This window comes from Impatiens glandulifera, chromosome 9, assembly GCF_907164915.1.
Source record: "Impatiens glandulifera chromosome 9, dImpGla2.1, whole genome shotgun sequence".
Taxonomy (NCBI): domain Eukaryota; kingdom Viridiplantae; phylum Streptophyta; class Magnoliopsida; order Ericales; family Balsaminaceae; genus Impatiens; species Impatiens glandulifera.
Window position 1 is genome coordinate 5,695,669 of NC_061870.1, and position 18,707 is coordinate 5,714,375.

The 18,707-nt window shown below is 33.0% G+C and overlaps 1 protein-coding gene across 1 annotated transcript; it reads left to right on the forward strand.

Moving 5' to 3' along the window:
• Positions 1-9,552: 9,552 nt before the first annotated feature.
• On the forward strand, positions 9,553-14,568 carry LOC124914410 (carbonic anhydrase 2-like). Its single transcript, XM_047454952.1, has 9 exons — positions 9,553-9,698; positions 9,943-10,004; positions 10,545-10,688; positions 11,283-11,331; positions 11,415-11,531; positions 11,810-11,863; positions 12,720-12,805; positions 13,965-14,070; positions 14,157-14,568. The coding sequence occupies exons 2-9, from the start codon at positions 9,952-9,954 to the stop codon at positions 14,319-14,321; spliced, it is 774 nt and encodes a 257-aa protein (XP_047310908.1). The 5' UTR covers positions 9,553-9,698; positions 9,943-9,951; the 3' UTR covers positions 14,322-14,568.
• The last annotated feature ends 4,139 nt before the right edge of the window (positions 14,569-18,707 follow it).

Consider the following 18,707-nt stretch of genomic DNA (forward strand, 5'->3'; position numbering starts at 1 on the left):
CATTACTGATAATTTGAATAATTGAAACAATAAAGTTCTCATCTATTCAGTCCCTCCACGAAGAATTCCTCTAGTGGAGAAAAAGGTATTAGTAGTCCTAACAGTGGTAAAATAGGTGCAATCAGTTCTATTGGTTTTAAATTAGCTTTAAAGGGGAAAATGTGGTGAGGTAAGGAGATCATCTCTATTCATTATTATTTGTACATATCATGGAGGTTCTTAATGGTATATTCGTTAAATTGTTGAGAGCCCATTCGTACACTCACCATCCTTTTTGTAGGGAGGAGAATGTTACTCATATTTATTTTTAAGACGACTTGTTCATTTTGTCTCATGTAGATGTGGATTCCATAAACACAATTAAGGAGGTGTTAATTTTATTCTTTAATGTTAATGGTTTATTCATCAACGAGGAAAAAAGTCTTGTGTTTTATGGTGGTGTCAAAGAAGAGGTGAAGGAAAATATTTTCAGCATTAAGGAGGTGTTAAGTTTATTCTTTAATATTTTCAGCAACAAGGAACTCTACCGATCCGGTATTTTGGCATTCCTTTATCATCTAAGAAGTTCCAAGTATCACATTGCAAGACTCTTATCGAGAAAGTGAAAAATCCATTAATGGTTGGGAAGCAAAGAAATTGTCATATATGGATCGTATTGAATTGGTTACAATAGTCACCATGGGTATCATTAGTTTATGGGCTCAACAGATTGTACTTCCGAAGAAAGTAATGAAGGATTTGGATCATATTATGAGGGATTTTATTTGGGGAATCCAAGGTCGTGGGGGAAAGAAAGTCAAATGGGAAAATGTATGCAAACCAAAGGATGAAGGTGGATTAAGGCTCAAAAGCTATGTGAAATGGAAAAAGCATTCACTTATAAAAATATCTGGGAGATTGAGAAAAAATAGGATTCACTATGGGTTCAATGGGTGCACTCGAGATTCATGAAGAAGGAGAGAAGTGTATGGACATGCAAGATTAAAATGGACATGGCTTGGTCGCTCAAAAAGATATTAGGCTCAAGAATAGTGTAAAGTCGCTTTTCAGTATTCATATTTGTGATGGTTAAGAACTCTGTTTTGACATGACCCTTGGTTTGAGGATAAGCCTATTGTACTCAAGGAAGAATTTACACATATTAGAATAAGGCGAGATTGTCAAGTTGTTACAATTCGGGATGTCAATAATGTAGAGTGGAATAACCTTATGAAGCGTATTCCAAAAGGTATGAGAATTATCAATGTTGTTCACAATTTACATATTAATGATAGTAGAGATTCTCGTGATTGGATTGTTGAGAAATGTGAAAAATTTAGTTCGAGTGCTGCATGGGATTTAACTCGTACTTGAGGAAGCATTTTCGATTGGTCTCATGTTGTATGTGAAGGAAATATATCCTTTAATTTAATGTGCAATGACTAAACCTGAATTGGACAATTAACGGTGATAATTTAATCTGATTATGTTAGGAGTCGTAGTGCTTTGCTAAAAGCCAACTACGATTCATGGGGTTAAACTCATAGCTATTATAATTGGTTTCTATGAGGTCACACACTTAGAGTTTGGAGAATAGATTAATGGGAATGAAATCTAATTATTAATAATATATTAGATATTATTAATAATTAGAAATAATATATAATATTTTATTTATGAAATAAAATAATTAACCATGGTAAATTAATTATGGAAACGTAATATATAAAATTAATTATGAATATAATGATTTGAAATAGATTTTATTTAGGAAATAAAACGTTTATCATAAATATTAATTGCAAAACGGAGCAATGCCAAAAAATGGTATTTTGGTTTTCTTTTGACCTGACTCTCTAATTTAACAGTTTAAAATAGGGATCTAGGAGATGGTGGATAGGTGATTGAAAAATATTTTTTTTCCCATAAGTAATTAGATTGCTTCTGTTGTTCTTTCGTCCTAGCAGTCGAAGTCAACTGAATCTTGACGAGCTCGTGTGGACCAACTAGAGGAGCAACATGTGGGTCTTTCATCCTTTATATTACAAGATATACCGAATTCACGCATCAAAGGTATCACCTTTTCGATAATGTTTTTAATTGCTAAATGCATGAACATCCTAAATAGATGATAATATATGATCTTATTTTCCGCAATATACATCTAATGAATGTCAACAATGATATCAGAGCAAGGTTTTAGCATATACCGATTGAATAAATTAATCGTTAATTTTGATGCAATAATTTTCTGAAGATCTTGTTAGTCTTCTAGTTTGCTAGAAAATTTTACATGAACAAACGTAAAATTAAAATAAATATTTTAAGATTAGATAATATAAATATTTGAATAAAATAAATATGATTTATGTTATTATTTCTTAAGAGTTAAGAAATATTAAAGATTAAAATAAATGTGATTTATGTTACTATTTCTTAATAGTTAAGAAATATTAAAGATTAAAATAAATATGATTTATTTAATACATTTTTTTTGGCAATTGTTTTATAATTTATTTTATAATTAGATTATAATATATAATTTTAATTCAATTTATGAACTTTAAGTTCAAGGATGGAGATCCATGAAAGATTTTTTTTTAATAAAAGACAACAAAACATTAGTTCCTAAAGAATATTTGGGCAATGCATTTCCGTGTCATAACCCATGCAGTTTATGATTTTTTGGTTGAATGGGTTTCACAAAAGTGATGGTGTACTTCCTCAACCTTATACTCATGAGGGTGAATCTATACGGGTATTCATAAACCTTGATACGGTTGTACCCAACAAGAGACCAAAAGAAAGTTTTGGATCTTGAGGCATGGAGATGATTCTGACATTGGATGTGAATTATCAACCAAGAATTATAAAGGAATGTTTATAATTAGTAAATTGTTACTTACCTTAAACACACAAGTCCTAAGGCAGTGCATAAGTACATTGGGCTTGTATGTGATAGGATTTTAGAATCATTTTATTCATAAAGAATAATTATAACTTGAATAAAATGTGCAATCGTATATATTAAATTGTTTAATCATAGATATTAATAATTTTTTTTATTTGCATATCTATTACATAATGTAGATAATGCCAAACGATAATTTTAAGTTCTCTACGCTCAATTTTTGAGAAAAACAAGCTCAATAGAACAAATTTCCTTGATTGGGAAATGAATCTGAGAATCATTCTCAGGTCTAAGGGACGTGAGGATGCCCTTGCAACCCCTATCCCGATGGTGACAGAAAACTCATCTGACGAGGAGAAGGCAAACACAATTCGGTTGAAAAACGAAGCATTTCCTATCACTTGCTTAATGCTTGCCGCAATGGAACCTGAAATGAAAAAGAGGTTTTTGAATTATGATGCATATACCATCATAAGTGAACTGAAAACATTATTTCAAGATCAAACAAGGATAGAATGATATGAAACTCACAAGGCTATACTTGATAGCAAGCTTGTGAAGGAAAACATGTGAGTCCTCATGTAATTAGTCTTACTGGACTATTCAAGAGGTTGGAAAATTTGGGGACACCATATGATCAAGAATTGGCCACTGATATTATTCTTAGATCCTTACATGATGGTTTAGCACCATTCAGAATGCAATACCATATGAATGGTCTAAAGCAAGGAAGTTCTGAATGTCAATAATGGGAGGGGTTTAAAGAAGGTGGCCAAGAAAAGGAATAATAACCAAGGGAAAGACAAACAAGTTGTCATACACAATGATGGTGGGAAGCTAAGAGTAGCCTCTGATCATGATTTTTTTCTGCAAAGCCAAGGGACACTTGAAAAGAAACTATCCCAAGTACTTAGAAGAAAAGAAGAATGGGACTGTGAGTTCCTTCAGATATTTATGTTATTGAAATTATGACAACCAATGTTCTCACATTAAATGATGGTCCCACTTGGGTATTTGATATTGTATGTGGTGTTCACACTATTTTAAATGTGCATGGACTAAGAAATATAAGACAGGTGAAGAAAAGGGAGATAGACCTGCGTGTTGGAAATGGAGCAAATATTGTTGTGTTTGTCGTAGGAGTTTATAGTCTATCTTTACCTTCTGGTTTAGTATTTGAACTGAATAATTGTTATTATGTTCCTTGCATTACTAAGAACCTTATTTCGATTGTTATATTACATTCTGATGGTTTTGAATTTAGCAATAAAAATGGGAGTTTTTCTGTTTTTAAGAATGATATTTTCTATGCGACTACTCAAATGAGTAATGGGATCTTCATTTTAGATCTCAAATCATAATTATATAACATAAATAACAAAAGACAAAAGTTAAATAATTTGAGTGAAGCCTACCTATGGCATTGTCGATTGGGTCACATCGGTGTTAATCGCATGAAGAAGCTCCATAAAGATGGACTTTTTAAAGACATGAATTATGAATTCATTGTTGCATGTGAATCGTGTCTAATGGGAAAAATGACAAGGTCACCTTTCAAAGGAAAATTTGAAAGGGCTACTAAACTACTGGGCATAATATATACTGATGCATGTGGACCGATGAGCACAGAAGCTAGAGGTGGCTATAGATACTTCATCACATTTATTGATGACATGAGTAGATATGGATATGTTTACCTCATGTCACATAAATCGGAGTCCTTTGAAAAATTCAAAGAATTTCAAAATGAAGTAGAGACTCAATGTGACAAGATAATAAAAGCACTTCGATCTGATCGTGGTGGTGGGTATTTGAGCCACATATTTGATCATCATTTGAAAAACTGTGGTATTGTAACACAGTTGTCAACCCCAGGAACACCACAGCTTAATGATGTGTCTGAAAGTTGAAACAGGACTTTGTTAGACATGGTTCGATCAATGATGAGTTTTGTTAATCTTTCGGTATCCTTCTAGGGATATGCCTTCACTACCACTGTACTAACACTAAACAAGACTCCATCAAAAACTATAGACAAAATTCCATATGAGATATGAACTAGAAAAGTTCCAAAACTATCTTTTTAGAAAATATGGGGATGCGGAGCTTATGTAAAACGTTTACAAACAGATAAACTTGTCCCAAAATCAAATAAATGTTTCTTTATAGGATATCCAAAATGGAGTTTTGGATATTACTTCTACAATCCAAATGAACAAAAGGTTTTTGTTGCAAGGGATAATGTCTTTTTGGAATGAAAGTTTCTTTCCAACAAGTCAAGTGGGAGAAATATTCATCTTGAAACAATTCAAGATGATGAACAGCAACAAACTCAATAACAAGATGATTCTAATAATATCGATGATGATATGATTACTTTTGATGTCCTAGGACCTCAGATCATCCAAGAACCAGAACAAGAGGATCTGCAAATTGTTGTGAATCACATTCCGGATTTAGTTGTTGAACAAGTTAAACCCAATCGTAGATCGGAAAGGGAAAAGGTTATGCCAAGACGTTACAATGATTTTATCTTAAATGTAAGTCTTGATGTTCTTATGTTAGAACATAACGAGTCCTCTACCTATAATCAAACATTGATGGGTCCAAACTCCAATAAATGGCTTGAAGCCATTAGGTCTTAAATGGATTCAATATTTGAAAATCAAGTATGGGACTTGATAGATTTTCCAAATGGGGTTAAACCCATAGGAAGCAAATGGATTTTCAAACTTAAAAATGACAAAAATGGAAATGTATCTATTTACAAGGCAAGATTAGTTGCCAAAGGTTTTATACAAATTCATGGTATTAACTATGATGAGACATTTTCACCAATTGTTATGATTAGATCTATCAGAATAATCCTAGCTATTGATGCATATTATGACCATGAGATATGGCAAATTGATGTCAAAACAACTTTTCTAAATGGTTTTTTAGAAGAGGATGTGTACATGACACAACCTGAAGGTTTTGAAGATCCAAAACATGTTGGGAAAGTAGGCAAGCTTAAGAAGTCTATTTATGGACTTAAGAAAGCATCCAAGAGTATGAATTTTCGATATGATGAATAGATCAAAGAATTTGAATTCATTAGATGTGAAGAAGATCCTTGTGTTTACAAGAAGTTCAGTGGGAGTAAAGTAGCATTCTTAATTCTATATGTGGATGACATACTACTTATTGGGAATGACATTCCGATACAAGAGTCCATTAAAGAATGGCTGAAAAATGTTTCTCAATGAAAGACTTAGGAAATTCCGAGTACATACTTGGAATCAAGATCTATAGAGATAGATCTAAAAGGCTACTTGGATTAAGTCAAAGAATTTATATTTATAAGACACTTGAAAGATTCAAGATGAAAGATTCTAAGAAGGGGTTTTTACCCATTCAACATGGTGTATATCATAGCAAGACGCAATGTCCTAATACACCTGCTGAGCTTGAGAAAATGATCAAGATTCCATATGCTTCTGCTATAGGATCTATCATGTATTTCATGATATGTACATGTCCAGATGTTGTATATTCTTTGAGCATGTGTAGCAGTTACCAATTAAATCATGGAGAAGTACACTGGAGTGCAGCTAATAATATCCTGAAGTATTTAAGAAGGACCAAGGATGATTTCTTAGTATATGGGGAGATGAGAAATTAATTGTGCAAGGCTATACTGATGCGAGCTTTCAGACTGACCGGGATGGCTTTAAGTCACAATCAGGTTATGTCTTTATCCTTAATGGAGGATCTGTGAGCTGGAAGAGCTCTAAGAAGGATACAGTAGCAGATTCAACAACAGAAGTTGAGTACATTACTGCTAGTGAAGCAGCAAAGGAGGTCGTTTGGATAAGGAAGTTCCTTGATGAACTCGGTGTTGTTCATAGTATTTCAAGGCCTATTGACATCTATTGTGACAACAATGGTGCCATAGCCCAGGAAAAGGAACTGAGTTCGAGCTCCAAATCCAGACACGTTATGAGGAAATATCACCTTATTCGCCACATCATCAATATGGGTGATATTAGGATGTGTAAGGTGCATACTGATAACAACATTGCAGATCCATTGACTAAACCTATGTCTAAACCCAAGCATGAAAGTCACACTAGGGCTAAGGGTCTCAAGCACATTGGAGAATGGCTTTGATTTTGCTTTTGTACTAATTGAGCTTTTATAAGTGTTTGACACTAGTTCTATGTTTGAGTTAATAATTTTATGATATATGATATTTAATTCTTATTTATATATTGTTCTAATCAATATTGAATAATATGTCCAAATAATTCATTATTAACAAATGAGATCACCTTAAGTGTTCTGGTGAATGAAACTTCATTAAGCGAAATGAAGTTTTGAATTATTAAAAGTCTATAGTTCGAAATCATCAAATAGACATAGATGATTTTATGTGTAACTATATTGTAAGTTAACTGATAGTGCCAAGTTTCATGGGCTATAGGGACATGGAGGTGTCTAGTCATTTACATATATGTGTATGGATGATACATGTAAGACTGACCGGCTTAAGAATCTTCAAAATTTGTAGAATTTTAAGTAAAACCATGTTTAGTAGATTCCTCAGACATGAGTATGTTATGGTCTCTCTTGATAATTGGTATTTCTTTGACACTGTTAAACACTTCCATAAAAGGGAGTTATAAAAATAGTTGTTGTGATTGCTAAAAATTGAGTGGTAGCGATAGTCATACAAGACTAAAGAAGTCCTCCTACTTCGTGTATAACATGATACATTGGAAAGGAATAGTGTCTCGGCCACTTGAAGGGTAAGAACTAAAAATGCATGGCTTGCTCGGATAGATTACTTGAATCATCCGTTTTATTGACAGTTCGAACTCAAAGTTCAAGAAATATATTTGATAAAGGATATGAGTATCACCATATCATCAAATAAGACATTAAGAGACAAAAGTATCTTATATTGCACACTTGTTTAAGGAAAAGTGGGAGATTAAAGGAAATATGTCCTTTAATTTAATGTGTAATGACTAAACCTAGATAGGACAATTAATGGTGATAATTTAATCTGATTATGTTAGGAGTCGCAGTGCTTTGCTAAAAGCCAACTACGGTTAATGGGGTTAAACTCATATCTATTATAATTGGGTCATATGAGGTCACACACTTAGAATTGCAAATAGATTAATGAGAATGAAATCCAATTATTAATAATATATTAGATATTATTAATAATTAGAAATAATATATAATATTTTATTTATGAAATAAAATAATTAACCATGGTAAATTGATTATGGAAACGTGATATATAAAATTAATTATGAATATAATAATTTGAAATAGATTTTATTTAGGAAATAAAACGTTTATCATAAATATTAATTGCAAAACGGAGAAATGCCAAAAGATGGTCTTTTGGTTTTTTTTGCCCCGACTCTCTAATTTAACAGCTTAAAATAGGGATTTGGGAGATGGTGGAAAGGTTATTGAAAAACTCATTTTTTTCCCATAAGCAATTAAATTGCTTCTATTGTTCTTTCGTCCTATCGAAGTCAACTGAATCTTGACGAGCTCGTGTGGACCAACTAGAGTAGCAACACGTGAGGCTCTCATCCTTTATACGACAAGATATACTGAATTCACGCATCAAATGTATCACCTTTTCGATAATGCTTTTAATCGTTAAATGCATGAACATCCTAAATAGATGTTAAGATATGATCTTATTTTCCGCAATATACATCTAATGAATGTCAATAGTATGGTCTTCGAGGATTGCCCCTAGGCATGAAGTTATAGTATGGTTATTGATTCGGGGAAGACTCTCAACAAAACATTGTATTAGTAGGTACATGAGCATACCAGATACAAATTGCCTACTTTGCACAATAAAGAGGAGACTATGGATCATTTGTTTGGTTGCTATCCGTTTACATTGGAGTTGTGGAAAAAAATTTCAAAGTGCATGGAAATCGTGAGCTTGCTCGTGGAGTGGAGGGATATTAAGGAGGTTGTTATTGTCAAAGCAAAAGGTGATCCATTCTTCTCAAACATGTTTAAGTGTTGCTTCTCTACTATTTTATATCATGTTTGGGTTTAACGGAATGCGAGAGCCTTCTCAAGAGTTTGATAAAATGTAGGGGAGATATGGAGTGATGTTATAATGGACAGAAACTCGCTCATGAGAATGTGGAGGACAATTCTTATGTGTGAGCAAAATTGGAAACTTTGCAAAAATTGGAGAATTTCCTATGAAAAGTTACTGAAATAGCTTATTTTAAGGCGCATTAACTTGTGTTTGTATTTCCTTTATTAATGTATATGTGTTGGTTGATTCTTTACTTGTATAATTTCCTTTTAAGTATTAAATCGCTTGTCTAAATTGATAAACAAAAATCATGGAATCTATTTCCTTGTTTTTTTATAATGAAACGACAATAAGCTTCAAAAGAAAAAAAAAATATATATATATATATATATATATGTAATGTATTATCATATAAATAAATAAATTATCTGCTTAGAAAATAAAAACATTATTAAAATATGTTTACTTATTTTCTTAATACCTATATTTGATCTTTGAAGAAAGTTGGAGGGCCTGTATAATATTTATATATAATAATAATAATAAAGTTCCATCCTTCTTGGATATATAATAAATGGAGAGAGTTCTCTTCAATGAAGAAACTATAGAGACTGTATGTAGAGAGATCTAGAGAGAGAAAGGAGAAAGAGATCCATCCAGATTCCAGCGCCTTCTGTATACAAATTAAAACAGCTTCTCGGAAAGGCAAACAGTCCTGCGGGATAAGAAAAAGAGGTCAGTATTTGGTTTTTCAAATTTCTTCTTCACTTTAATTGGGCATGCAAGCCAGCCTGATTATTTGATTTCTCAATTCTGATTTATCTATATAGCATCATTTAAGAGATGCTTAGAATTCTTTGCTCTTCTTCTTAATTTATATGATGAATAGTTTTTTTTTTTTTTTGTAAATGATCTGGCTGTTAGAATCGAACCCATTATTACGAAGACATGCATAGTTTATTTTGGTTGATAATTGCAGAAAGCAAACATGCCGACGGATTCATACAAGGAAGCCATTGCAGGATTGCAAAAACTTCTCAGGTTATTTTGATTTTGATCCTATATATATATTATATATATATTCCCTTTCTCTCCCACAGTAGATCAAATTATTGATCAAATTTATTGGTGCTGTTTGTTTGTTTGTTTTCTCCTAAAATAAACAATCATGGAGTTGTGATTGCTGGCCACCAGTTAGTTACCTATTCATCCAAATTTAAAACTGTTAAAAATAAATAAATAAATCATAATCTTTATCTAGATATCCAAGAGAATCTCGTGATATTTTGAAATTATAATTAAAGATTTTTGTTACTTTCTTAGGTAGATGATCTTCATTCTTTAATTAAGGTTAAGGTAGATGAATGTTGTTTTTTCTGTCATAAAGTTCACCATTTAAGAAATGGGATAAAAGAAAACAAACAATTTAATTTCTATATTAAGAGATGGAAACAAGAAAATGGAGTTTGCGGTGGGGACCCAGTAGCTGGAATCAGCTGGTACCCATCCATTTGGACTTGATGGAGGGTCCCACATCGTCTTTGCCTGCCGGATTACTGGTTTTATTTTATTTATTGACAGTGAGAAAAAGGAACTTGAGTTCGTCGCCGCCTCAAAGATCAAGCAATTGACGGCAGATCTGGCGGCGGCCGCCGGAAAAGAAGAATTCGATCCGGTGGAGAGGCTGAAGAGCGGATTTGGCCGCTTCAAAACACAGAAATTCGAGTACGTATCATTCTTCTACTTACCTTATCAAATTTAGAAAGATTCTCAAACAAAATTAAAATTAGGTTGAATTGAAAAATGTAAAAAATAAATTATGAAAAAAATGTATATAACCAGAGAGAATAAAGTATTAATGATTAAGATGAAATGAAAATGATAACTATGTAATTATATTAAAAATAAAAAAGAAGTAATGATTAAGTAAGTGTGTACCATCTACTTTCATAAGTAAAAAAGGTAGAACCTCTCAATTTAGCAAGTGCTGAGAATAAAATATTCAATGGTCAATCGATCAGCCTTAATATTATTATTGTAACCCAAACACAAAACAGGAATCAAATCAATGGGGGGATATCTCTGCATGCCTCACTTAAGTTTGTTAGTTTATTAATGATCAAACAGTTATTATTTTGTATAATTAAATTATTCCCTTCTTTGTAATGTTTTTCTTATTACAGAAGTTTTGAATTATAAGGGTTTTATTTTGAGATGTTTTTAGGTAATATGTCAAATTTTAACTTATCTTACTATTTATTGTATATTACTTACTAACTTATTCTAGGATACATCGATCCTTGGGTTGTCTTTATGCAGAAAGAATCCTGATTTGTTTGGAGAACTAGCCAACGGCCAAAGTCCCAAGGTAACAAATTAACATAGGCTATATGGATTGTTTTAAATTATTTCCTTGCGGCAATTACTATTTATATTTGATTTTTGATGCAGTTCTTGGTGTTCGCATGCTCTGATTCCCGAGTTTGCCCATCACATGTTCTTGATTTTCAACCTGGGGATGCTTTTGTGGTCCGAAACATTGCTAATATGGTCCCTCCTTATGATCAGGTGACATAAAACAGTTCAAACAGTTTTCTTATCCAATGATTAATTGAGCTCATCTAGGATCAGAGAATCTAATTTTGGGAAGTTCATTATTTATATTTTAAGAATGTACTTCTTTGACTCATTATCTGAAAGAAATGGTACTGTTTACTCCTGCCAGGAAAAGAGTGGACATTTTTTTTTAATAAAATTGAGATAACACATCATGATCACTCACCCATTAAAACTTTGTTATTTAGTATTTTGTTATAGTAATTGGTAAAATCATATGATTGAGGCAGAAATTGTACTCGGGTGTGGGAGCAGCCATTGAATATGCAGTACTGCATCTCAAGGTGAGTAGTGAATAATTGTTTCAATTATAATAGTATTTCGCATGCATCATCATATTAGATTAAGGCTTTTTCGATTGTTTTTTTTTTTAAATCAAACATATTATTGGAAAATGGGATGGAATATTTTATGTAGAGTATGTAGTGAAGGGAACTTGAGACCACCAATAAGATTATGCCGCCCCTACTACCCACACCCACACCCACCTCAATAAATTTCGATACAGAGGCTCTCTCTCTCTCTTCCTTTTCTCTCAAAAGAATTTCTATAGAACTGTCATCCAAAAAGTCAACTTTATTCTAACCTAAAATTTTATTTTTTTTTATAAAAGATCAATTTTAAAGTGATGGCTTTATATAATTAATTCAGTTATTTCATCAACAAACAAGGTTTAACTCATTTGTTTATCCACCTTCATGATCCCGCTTAAATTTAAAAGTGTTTTCAAATAAAATCAAAAATACGTAACATTTTAGTTTTTTAGACCTACTTTTACTACGGACTATCTTGGTCTATCTTGGTGGTTTTTATTTTTATATTATTAAAAATAGTATTTACAACCAGTTTTAATGTTTATTAAAAAAACAAAGAAGCTTAATTTGTCATGACTTATTATTAATATATATATATATATAATAGAAGTTGATCATTACCTTCAATTAACAAAATGTAGTTTTAAGCTAGAAAGCAACAAGACTGGTAAATGGTCCAAACGCATTTATTCAGAATGGTGACTGGATTTTATTCTTTTATTATTTCTTTCTTTTGGAAGGACTGGCTTATTTAATTAGATATATTTATTATTTTAAAGTAAAAAGGTATAATATAATTGAAACGATGTATGGTCTATATATACAGGTGGAGAATATCGTGGTCATTGGACACAGTTGTTGTGGAGGTATTAAGGGTCTGATGTCTATCCCGGATGATGGGTCCACTAATAGGTATATGCTCATTTCATTATATATAATATTTTACCTTATTTTCCATTAAAAAGCATATATATTCCTTATCTTTGCTTCTCGAACTTATAAAATATATGTATTTTCGGACTAGTATTATATTTCCATCCTAAAAATATTAGACACTAAAGAAGGAAACCATAAAAAAAAACTTAAATGAGGAATATTGCAATGTGCCGGCCAATAATTGGATTTGAATTATGAATTTTGTAAGTTAAGAACTGTTTTATTTTTTTTTTATATTTTTATGATTTTATGTGAATATTAATTTTACTTTATTTGAGAATCTTATTCTAAAACTAAATTTTGAGTGCTTTTTGAGGTGGTTGTTTGTATCTCTTCTCTTGGTATCATTTTTTTTTATACAAAGAAAAAATTTGTTATAAATTATAATTTCTCCAAAATATATGCAATGATCAATTCAGTATATATTATTGTAAAATGTATACGGCATAACAAGATAAAATAATAAATAGAAGATCTATAGAAGTTCGATAAATAATAGCTATATTCTTGATGAATCGTTTCTTTGTATAAAATTCAATGATTTCCTTACATTATATAATATAAACATTCTCTATATTAATTATAAGGTGTTATTTAAATTTGGGTTATTTAAATAATCTATTTGAAGTTAGTTAAATAATTTATTTAATATAAAGTTATCAAAATTGAGTTAGGTTGAAAATATTTAAAATGTATTATTATTTAATTAAAAAATAAATAAAATCCTATTTTAGTTGATAAATTTGTTAATTTAATCAATAGCTAGAAAAATAAGTGATATAATGATGAATTAATTATTACAAAATCGAACGAGTTATTTAAATACCTTCTAACATAAAATAATATATTATCAAATATTATTTCGAGCATGGCATAAGAATATTATCTTAAATTCATAATATAATATATAATATTTCAATAGCAAAATGTATTATGAGTCGATGAATGAACAAACAAATAACATTAAAAAAATAAGATATTCAAGTGATCATAAATAATCTATTTCATGACCGGTAACAAACTTGGTTGTGATTTATTTTCACAGTTAATGCAAGTTTTACGTGGAAAGTGGATTAGTAAAATAAGTTTTTTCTTAAATATGATTTTATAAGATCAATCACAATTTATTATGCAGCGATTTCATCGAGAACTGGGTGAAAATATGTTTGCCAGCCAAAGCAAGAGTGAAAGCTGAGTATGATGGTATAGATTTTGCTGAACAATGCACTAACTGTGAGAAGGTAATGAGAGTAATTCGTTGTGTCTATTATAAAAGGTAATGATAGTAATTCATAGTTATTTTCTTCCTTTTGTGAATAACAAACAGGAAGCTGTAAATGTATCACTTGGGAACCTATTAACATACCCATTTGTGAGGGATGGAGTTATAAAGAAGACACTATCCATCAAGGGAGCACATTATGACTTCATCAAGTGTTCATTTGAGACATGGAATCTCGACTTTGGCATTTCTACTTCTCAGCGCTTTTGACAAGTCGATTAAATCAATTTCAACCGTGTTGCCTAAAGCCAAGTTTATATGTCTTGTGTTGTTTGTAAATGCCATTATCTTCTTATATTAATTATTATAGAAGAAATAAATCAGAAGCTGGATGGCTTCTTAATTTATAGACCTTATTATGTAAGTTTTGCAATACTTCTATTTAATTAGAAAGGTGTTCTGCAGCCTTTGTAATCCAGGCATAACAATTTGCAATAAATCAGATTGCCTTTTTTGTATGTTACCATTTAAAAAAAAAAGGTTTTTTAATAAATTTTAGAATAAAAAAAAATTCATTAACTCAGTGATAGAGTACATGAGCTCATGTCTTATATTAAACGATTTGAATCTTTTAATAAGTCAAATTCGAAAAATAATACAATGTTGATAATGTTTGCAAAAATAACTTTTTAGTCTTCTAAAATTTCTATATTGTCCCTCTCTCTCTCTAAAAACTCTAAATCCTTTTCTATTCACCATCCCATGGCTCTCAACTTCCCAATCTCTTCATTCTTTCGGTTCATCTTCTCTCTTTCTCTAAAAACTCTAAACTCTCTTCCCGTTCAACATCAACAACCAATAGCGATTTCTCCCTCTTCCTAAACTCTAATCCCTCTTCCCGTCACACGATCTCCAACTTCCTATTCAACATCACCGACCAGCAATGGTTTCTCCCTCATCAGCCCGCAGTAGTTAGAAAATATAGAATTCGCGTGACGCGAAATACGTATTTCACATGACACGAAATACGTATTACACGTCACGCAAAATATTTATAAATTTGACGCATGTAGGATCGATTGATCGGTCGGTCACATTTTTGCATGTTTCTTCGCCCACTACTATTGCATTATACTACAACAATAGTAGTGACACATTATTTGCACACTTTTATTTTTAATTCAGTCAAATAAAATCACATATTAATGTATGGTATTCAGACGGTAGTGTGACAAAGAAGAGATTTACTACTTGGAGATGCATTTTAGGTTTTTGGTAGTGTGACAAAGAAGAGATTTGCTACTTGAAGATACATTTTTTTAGTTAGGTTTGAACGGTTGCAACAATTAACCTTTTAGGTATGCTCTAACTAATCAAAATTTGAATTATATGGAGATTTTGTTGAGTGAAAAAACTTTGTTAGGATCGGGGACGCCCTTGGAGGACTGGGGTGTTCCGGTTTTGGAAGGGTAGCCGCTTACAACACACAACACAATTTGATGATAGTCCGGTTAAAGACTACAACCATTCTCAGCACTACGCAAACTGTCACAGACTCTTGAACCGGGTTCAAGGGCGGAAATGTCTGTTTTAGTCTGAAGCAACGCACACAACTTGAATGAGGTTTATGAAGGGTCGGTTTAAGGAGTATGAATAGACCGGTTTTGATTAAGAAGTAGGATTATGTTTCGGTTAATGTATTTTGGTTTTAGAGTCAAATAAACATGAAATAAGTAAAAGACACGAGACAAGATTTTTTATGGATGTTCGGAGCAAATCCTCCTACGTCACCCCTTCTTCTCAGATTATGAGAAGGATCTCTACTAACTTTCAAAGTTACAACAATTACAATGCCGGTCGAGCCTAACTCGCTACTCGCCGGTTACTCCAACTCACTCTTGATGTAATACAAACAATAGATCTTTCGGTAAATGAAACAACAATTTTGGATCGCGCGTGAGATTTCTTTCTCTCTCTTAATGTATTTTAGAACCGTAATAAATGAGGTCGCTTCGTCTTCCTTTTATAGTGAAGAGCATCCTAACATTCATTTTCTTCTCTCACCGTGGGATTGGTCAGTTCAAGGTCACGCCGGTTCAGAGAGGTTGCTTGCACGTTTCAACTTCCTGACACTTGGCAAACATGCATATACCGGTCAGATATTGATGACGCAACCGGCTTGCAGTTTTGGACACGTGTCGGACATGCACCTTCCGACTGTCAGAGTCGGATCTTTGGATCAGCAATTCATCATTGTCTTTATCGCATGCTTCTAATTCGGATATTATCTTCTTTTATTTTCCCAAGAAACGTCTATTTCGTCATATTACGTCAGCTTTGTAACTCTTAGTTTTCGGTTGACTCTTTCGTAGTATAATCCGGCTGGGATGTATGCTTTTCTTTGTTAGTCGGTCTGTTGGGAGCGTTGAGGCCGGTTCCTCTTGATCATGACTTGATCATCTGAAGCCAGATTACTTTGATATATTCTTCAGCCGGTTTATGCAGTCTCCAGCCGGTTTATACGACTCGGTCTGTTCCTGCACATGAAAGTTAATAGTAGTTTAGTTTTCTGGCCAGTTTCAAAAATTAACTTACTTAATTTTTCTTATCAATTTCTCCCTTTTTGATTATTTAGAATAAATATTCAAAAATCGTAATGTGTGGCCGGTTTGAAAATTAACTTACTTAATTTTTCTTATCAATTTCTCCCTTTTTGATTTATTTAGAATGAATATTCAAAAATCGTAATGTGTGGCCGGTTTGAAAATTAACTTACTTAAATTTTCTTATCAATTTCTCCCTTTTTAATTATTTAGAATAAATATTCAAAAATCGTAGTGTGTGGCCGGTTTGAAAAATGTGTTTAACAATTTCTCTCGTTTTGATGTTTTTTTTTTAAAAACAATTTCAAAACAAGTTGATTTTTTAAAAGATGTCTAGTAAAATCATTATTTTGAGATATTAGGGAAATTAACTTAGTTCTGAAACAAAACACCAATAAATAGCATAAGTAAATTGTTCATAAAAGAAAAGTAAGCTAAGGATTGGATGATCTCCCATTTTCTTTCTCTTTCTGCCTCCTTTCCTCCTCCTCTTTCTCCTTCCATTCCCTATCTCTTCTTTCTGCGTCAATGCGCCATCCGGTAAATACATTTGATATTCTGGGAGTTCGCTGATTAAACCGGAAGGCACCGCCTACTGGCCTGGGTGGACGAGATGATTGGGCAATGCTTGGACCAGAGATTGGAGATGCGGTTGATGTTTCAATTGCTTTCTTCTTTCGCGGGTTAAGTCGTATAGCATCTTCCTCTTCTTCTTCATCTAGAGGTTCCTCAAATTGTCCATCCGGTTGAAACTCTTCTATACCGCTTCGTTCCACCTGATTCAACAAGGTCACAATCCTCTTACGTTTATTCTTGTTCCTTGTTTTCATTGAGTGCGAGGCTTGTGCCGATGTGGCTTCCGGTTGAGCGTCCTTTTCTTCCTCATTGTATTTCTTGGCCAACTCATGGTCATTGTCTTCGGTTTCCTTTCTTAACTGTTCCCTAGCCTCGTCTTCGTCTTGAAGTCTCCTAGCTGTTTCGGCATCTGCACGGATCTGCTCTTGAGTTCTATCAGCTTGCAGTTTAGACAACTCCTCAATCTGAGCTGTCATAGCCTACATCATTTCAATCAAAGGATCGGTTGCGGTTTTGACAGACTCGTCGATCATTGTCTTGATCGATGTTTGAACCGTTTCGACAATCTTAGAGTGAATAGATGCCCGGACGGTTTCAATCAGATTGGTTTGAACGGTTATAATTTTAACATCTGTAAGAATGTTGTACTCGTTGAGGGAGGAGATGATTGTGTCGACAACAACTTCCTTCATTTTCTCAAGTCCCGGAGTCTGATCAGTCTGCGGTGGAACTCTGCTCCGGTTTTCTGTTGTTTTAGAAGACTCTCCGGTATGAAAAATAGGTCTGCTTTGAAAGTGATCGGCATACAGCAAAACATTTTTGCACATTTCTCTCCATTGTGCCTCGAGCCGATCAACATTTCGTGCAAGATCATTCCGTACTATCTGAAATCGCTCAAGCATTTTCAACTCCATTGGAGTTAGTTCTGCTCCTTCTGCCTTCTTCATGGCATCATTTACCGCCTACAGCTTTGCGCATTCTTGCATCACAAGAGTTTTAGCATATGCGGCTTGGATTACATCGGTACCTGTTACCTTGAGAGCTTCTTCTTCTAAGGCCAAGAGTTTCTCCCAATACTTGTTGCCGCTAAGATCGGGGATCATGTCGGATAGCTTCATTTCACACCGTAACCAGACCCATAAGTGGTAAGGAGCTTCCAATTCTTCATCTTCCTTGTTCATATCCTGGATGAAATTTTGGAACATTTCTTCCTCTTCTTCTGCTGAGATAGGGACCTCGGTTTCTGACATAATTTCAGTTTGTCCGGGTTCGGCTTCATTGTCTCCTTGCACCGGAGAGTCCTCAATTATAGCTTCTTTTCCTTTGTTAACCTGAGATGGGCCTTCAGGTGTGATTGGTGGATTTGTCGGCCCGTCTTGAGCCGGTTGAAGAGTTGATTCGGTTGGAACGGATTTGCCCCCAGCCGAACCGGATGGTTCCTTTTCTACGTTGTTTCCCTCCTGAGCGGGAGGGGTGA

What these genes read in the sequence shown, in the direction of transcription:
- LOC124914410 (XM_047454952.1), top strand. Translation starts at nt 9,952, where the DNA reads ATGCCGACGGATTCATACAAGGAAGCCATTGCAGGATTGCAAAAACTT. An exon ending in CCAACGGCCAAAGTCCCAAG is followed by an intron (nt 11,332 to 11,414) that starts GTAACAAATTAA and finishes TTTTTGATGCAG; the next exon opens with TTCTTGGTGTTCGCATGCTC. An exon ending in GATGATGGGTCCACTAATAG is followed by an intron (nt 12,806 to 13,964) that starts GTATATGCTCAT and finishes TTTATTATGCAG; the next exon opens with CGATTTCATCGAGAACTGGG.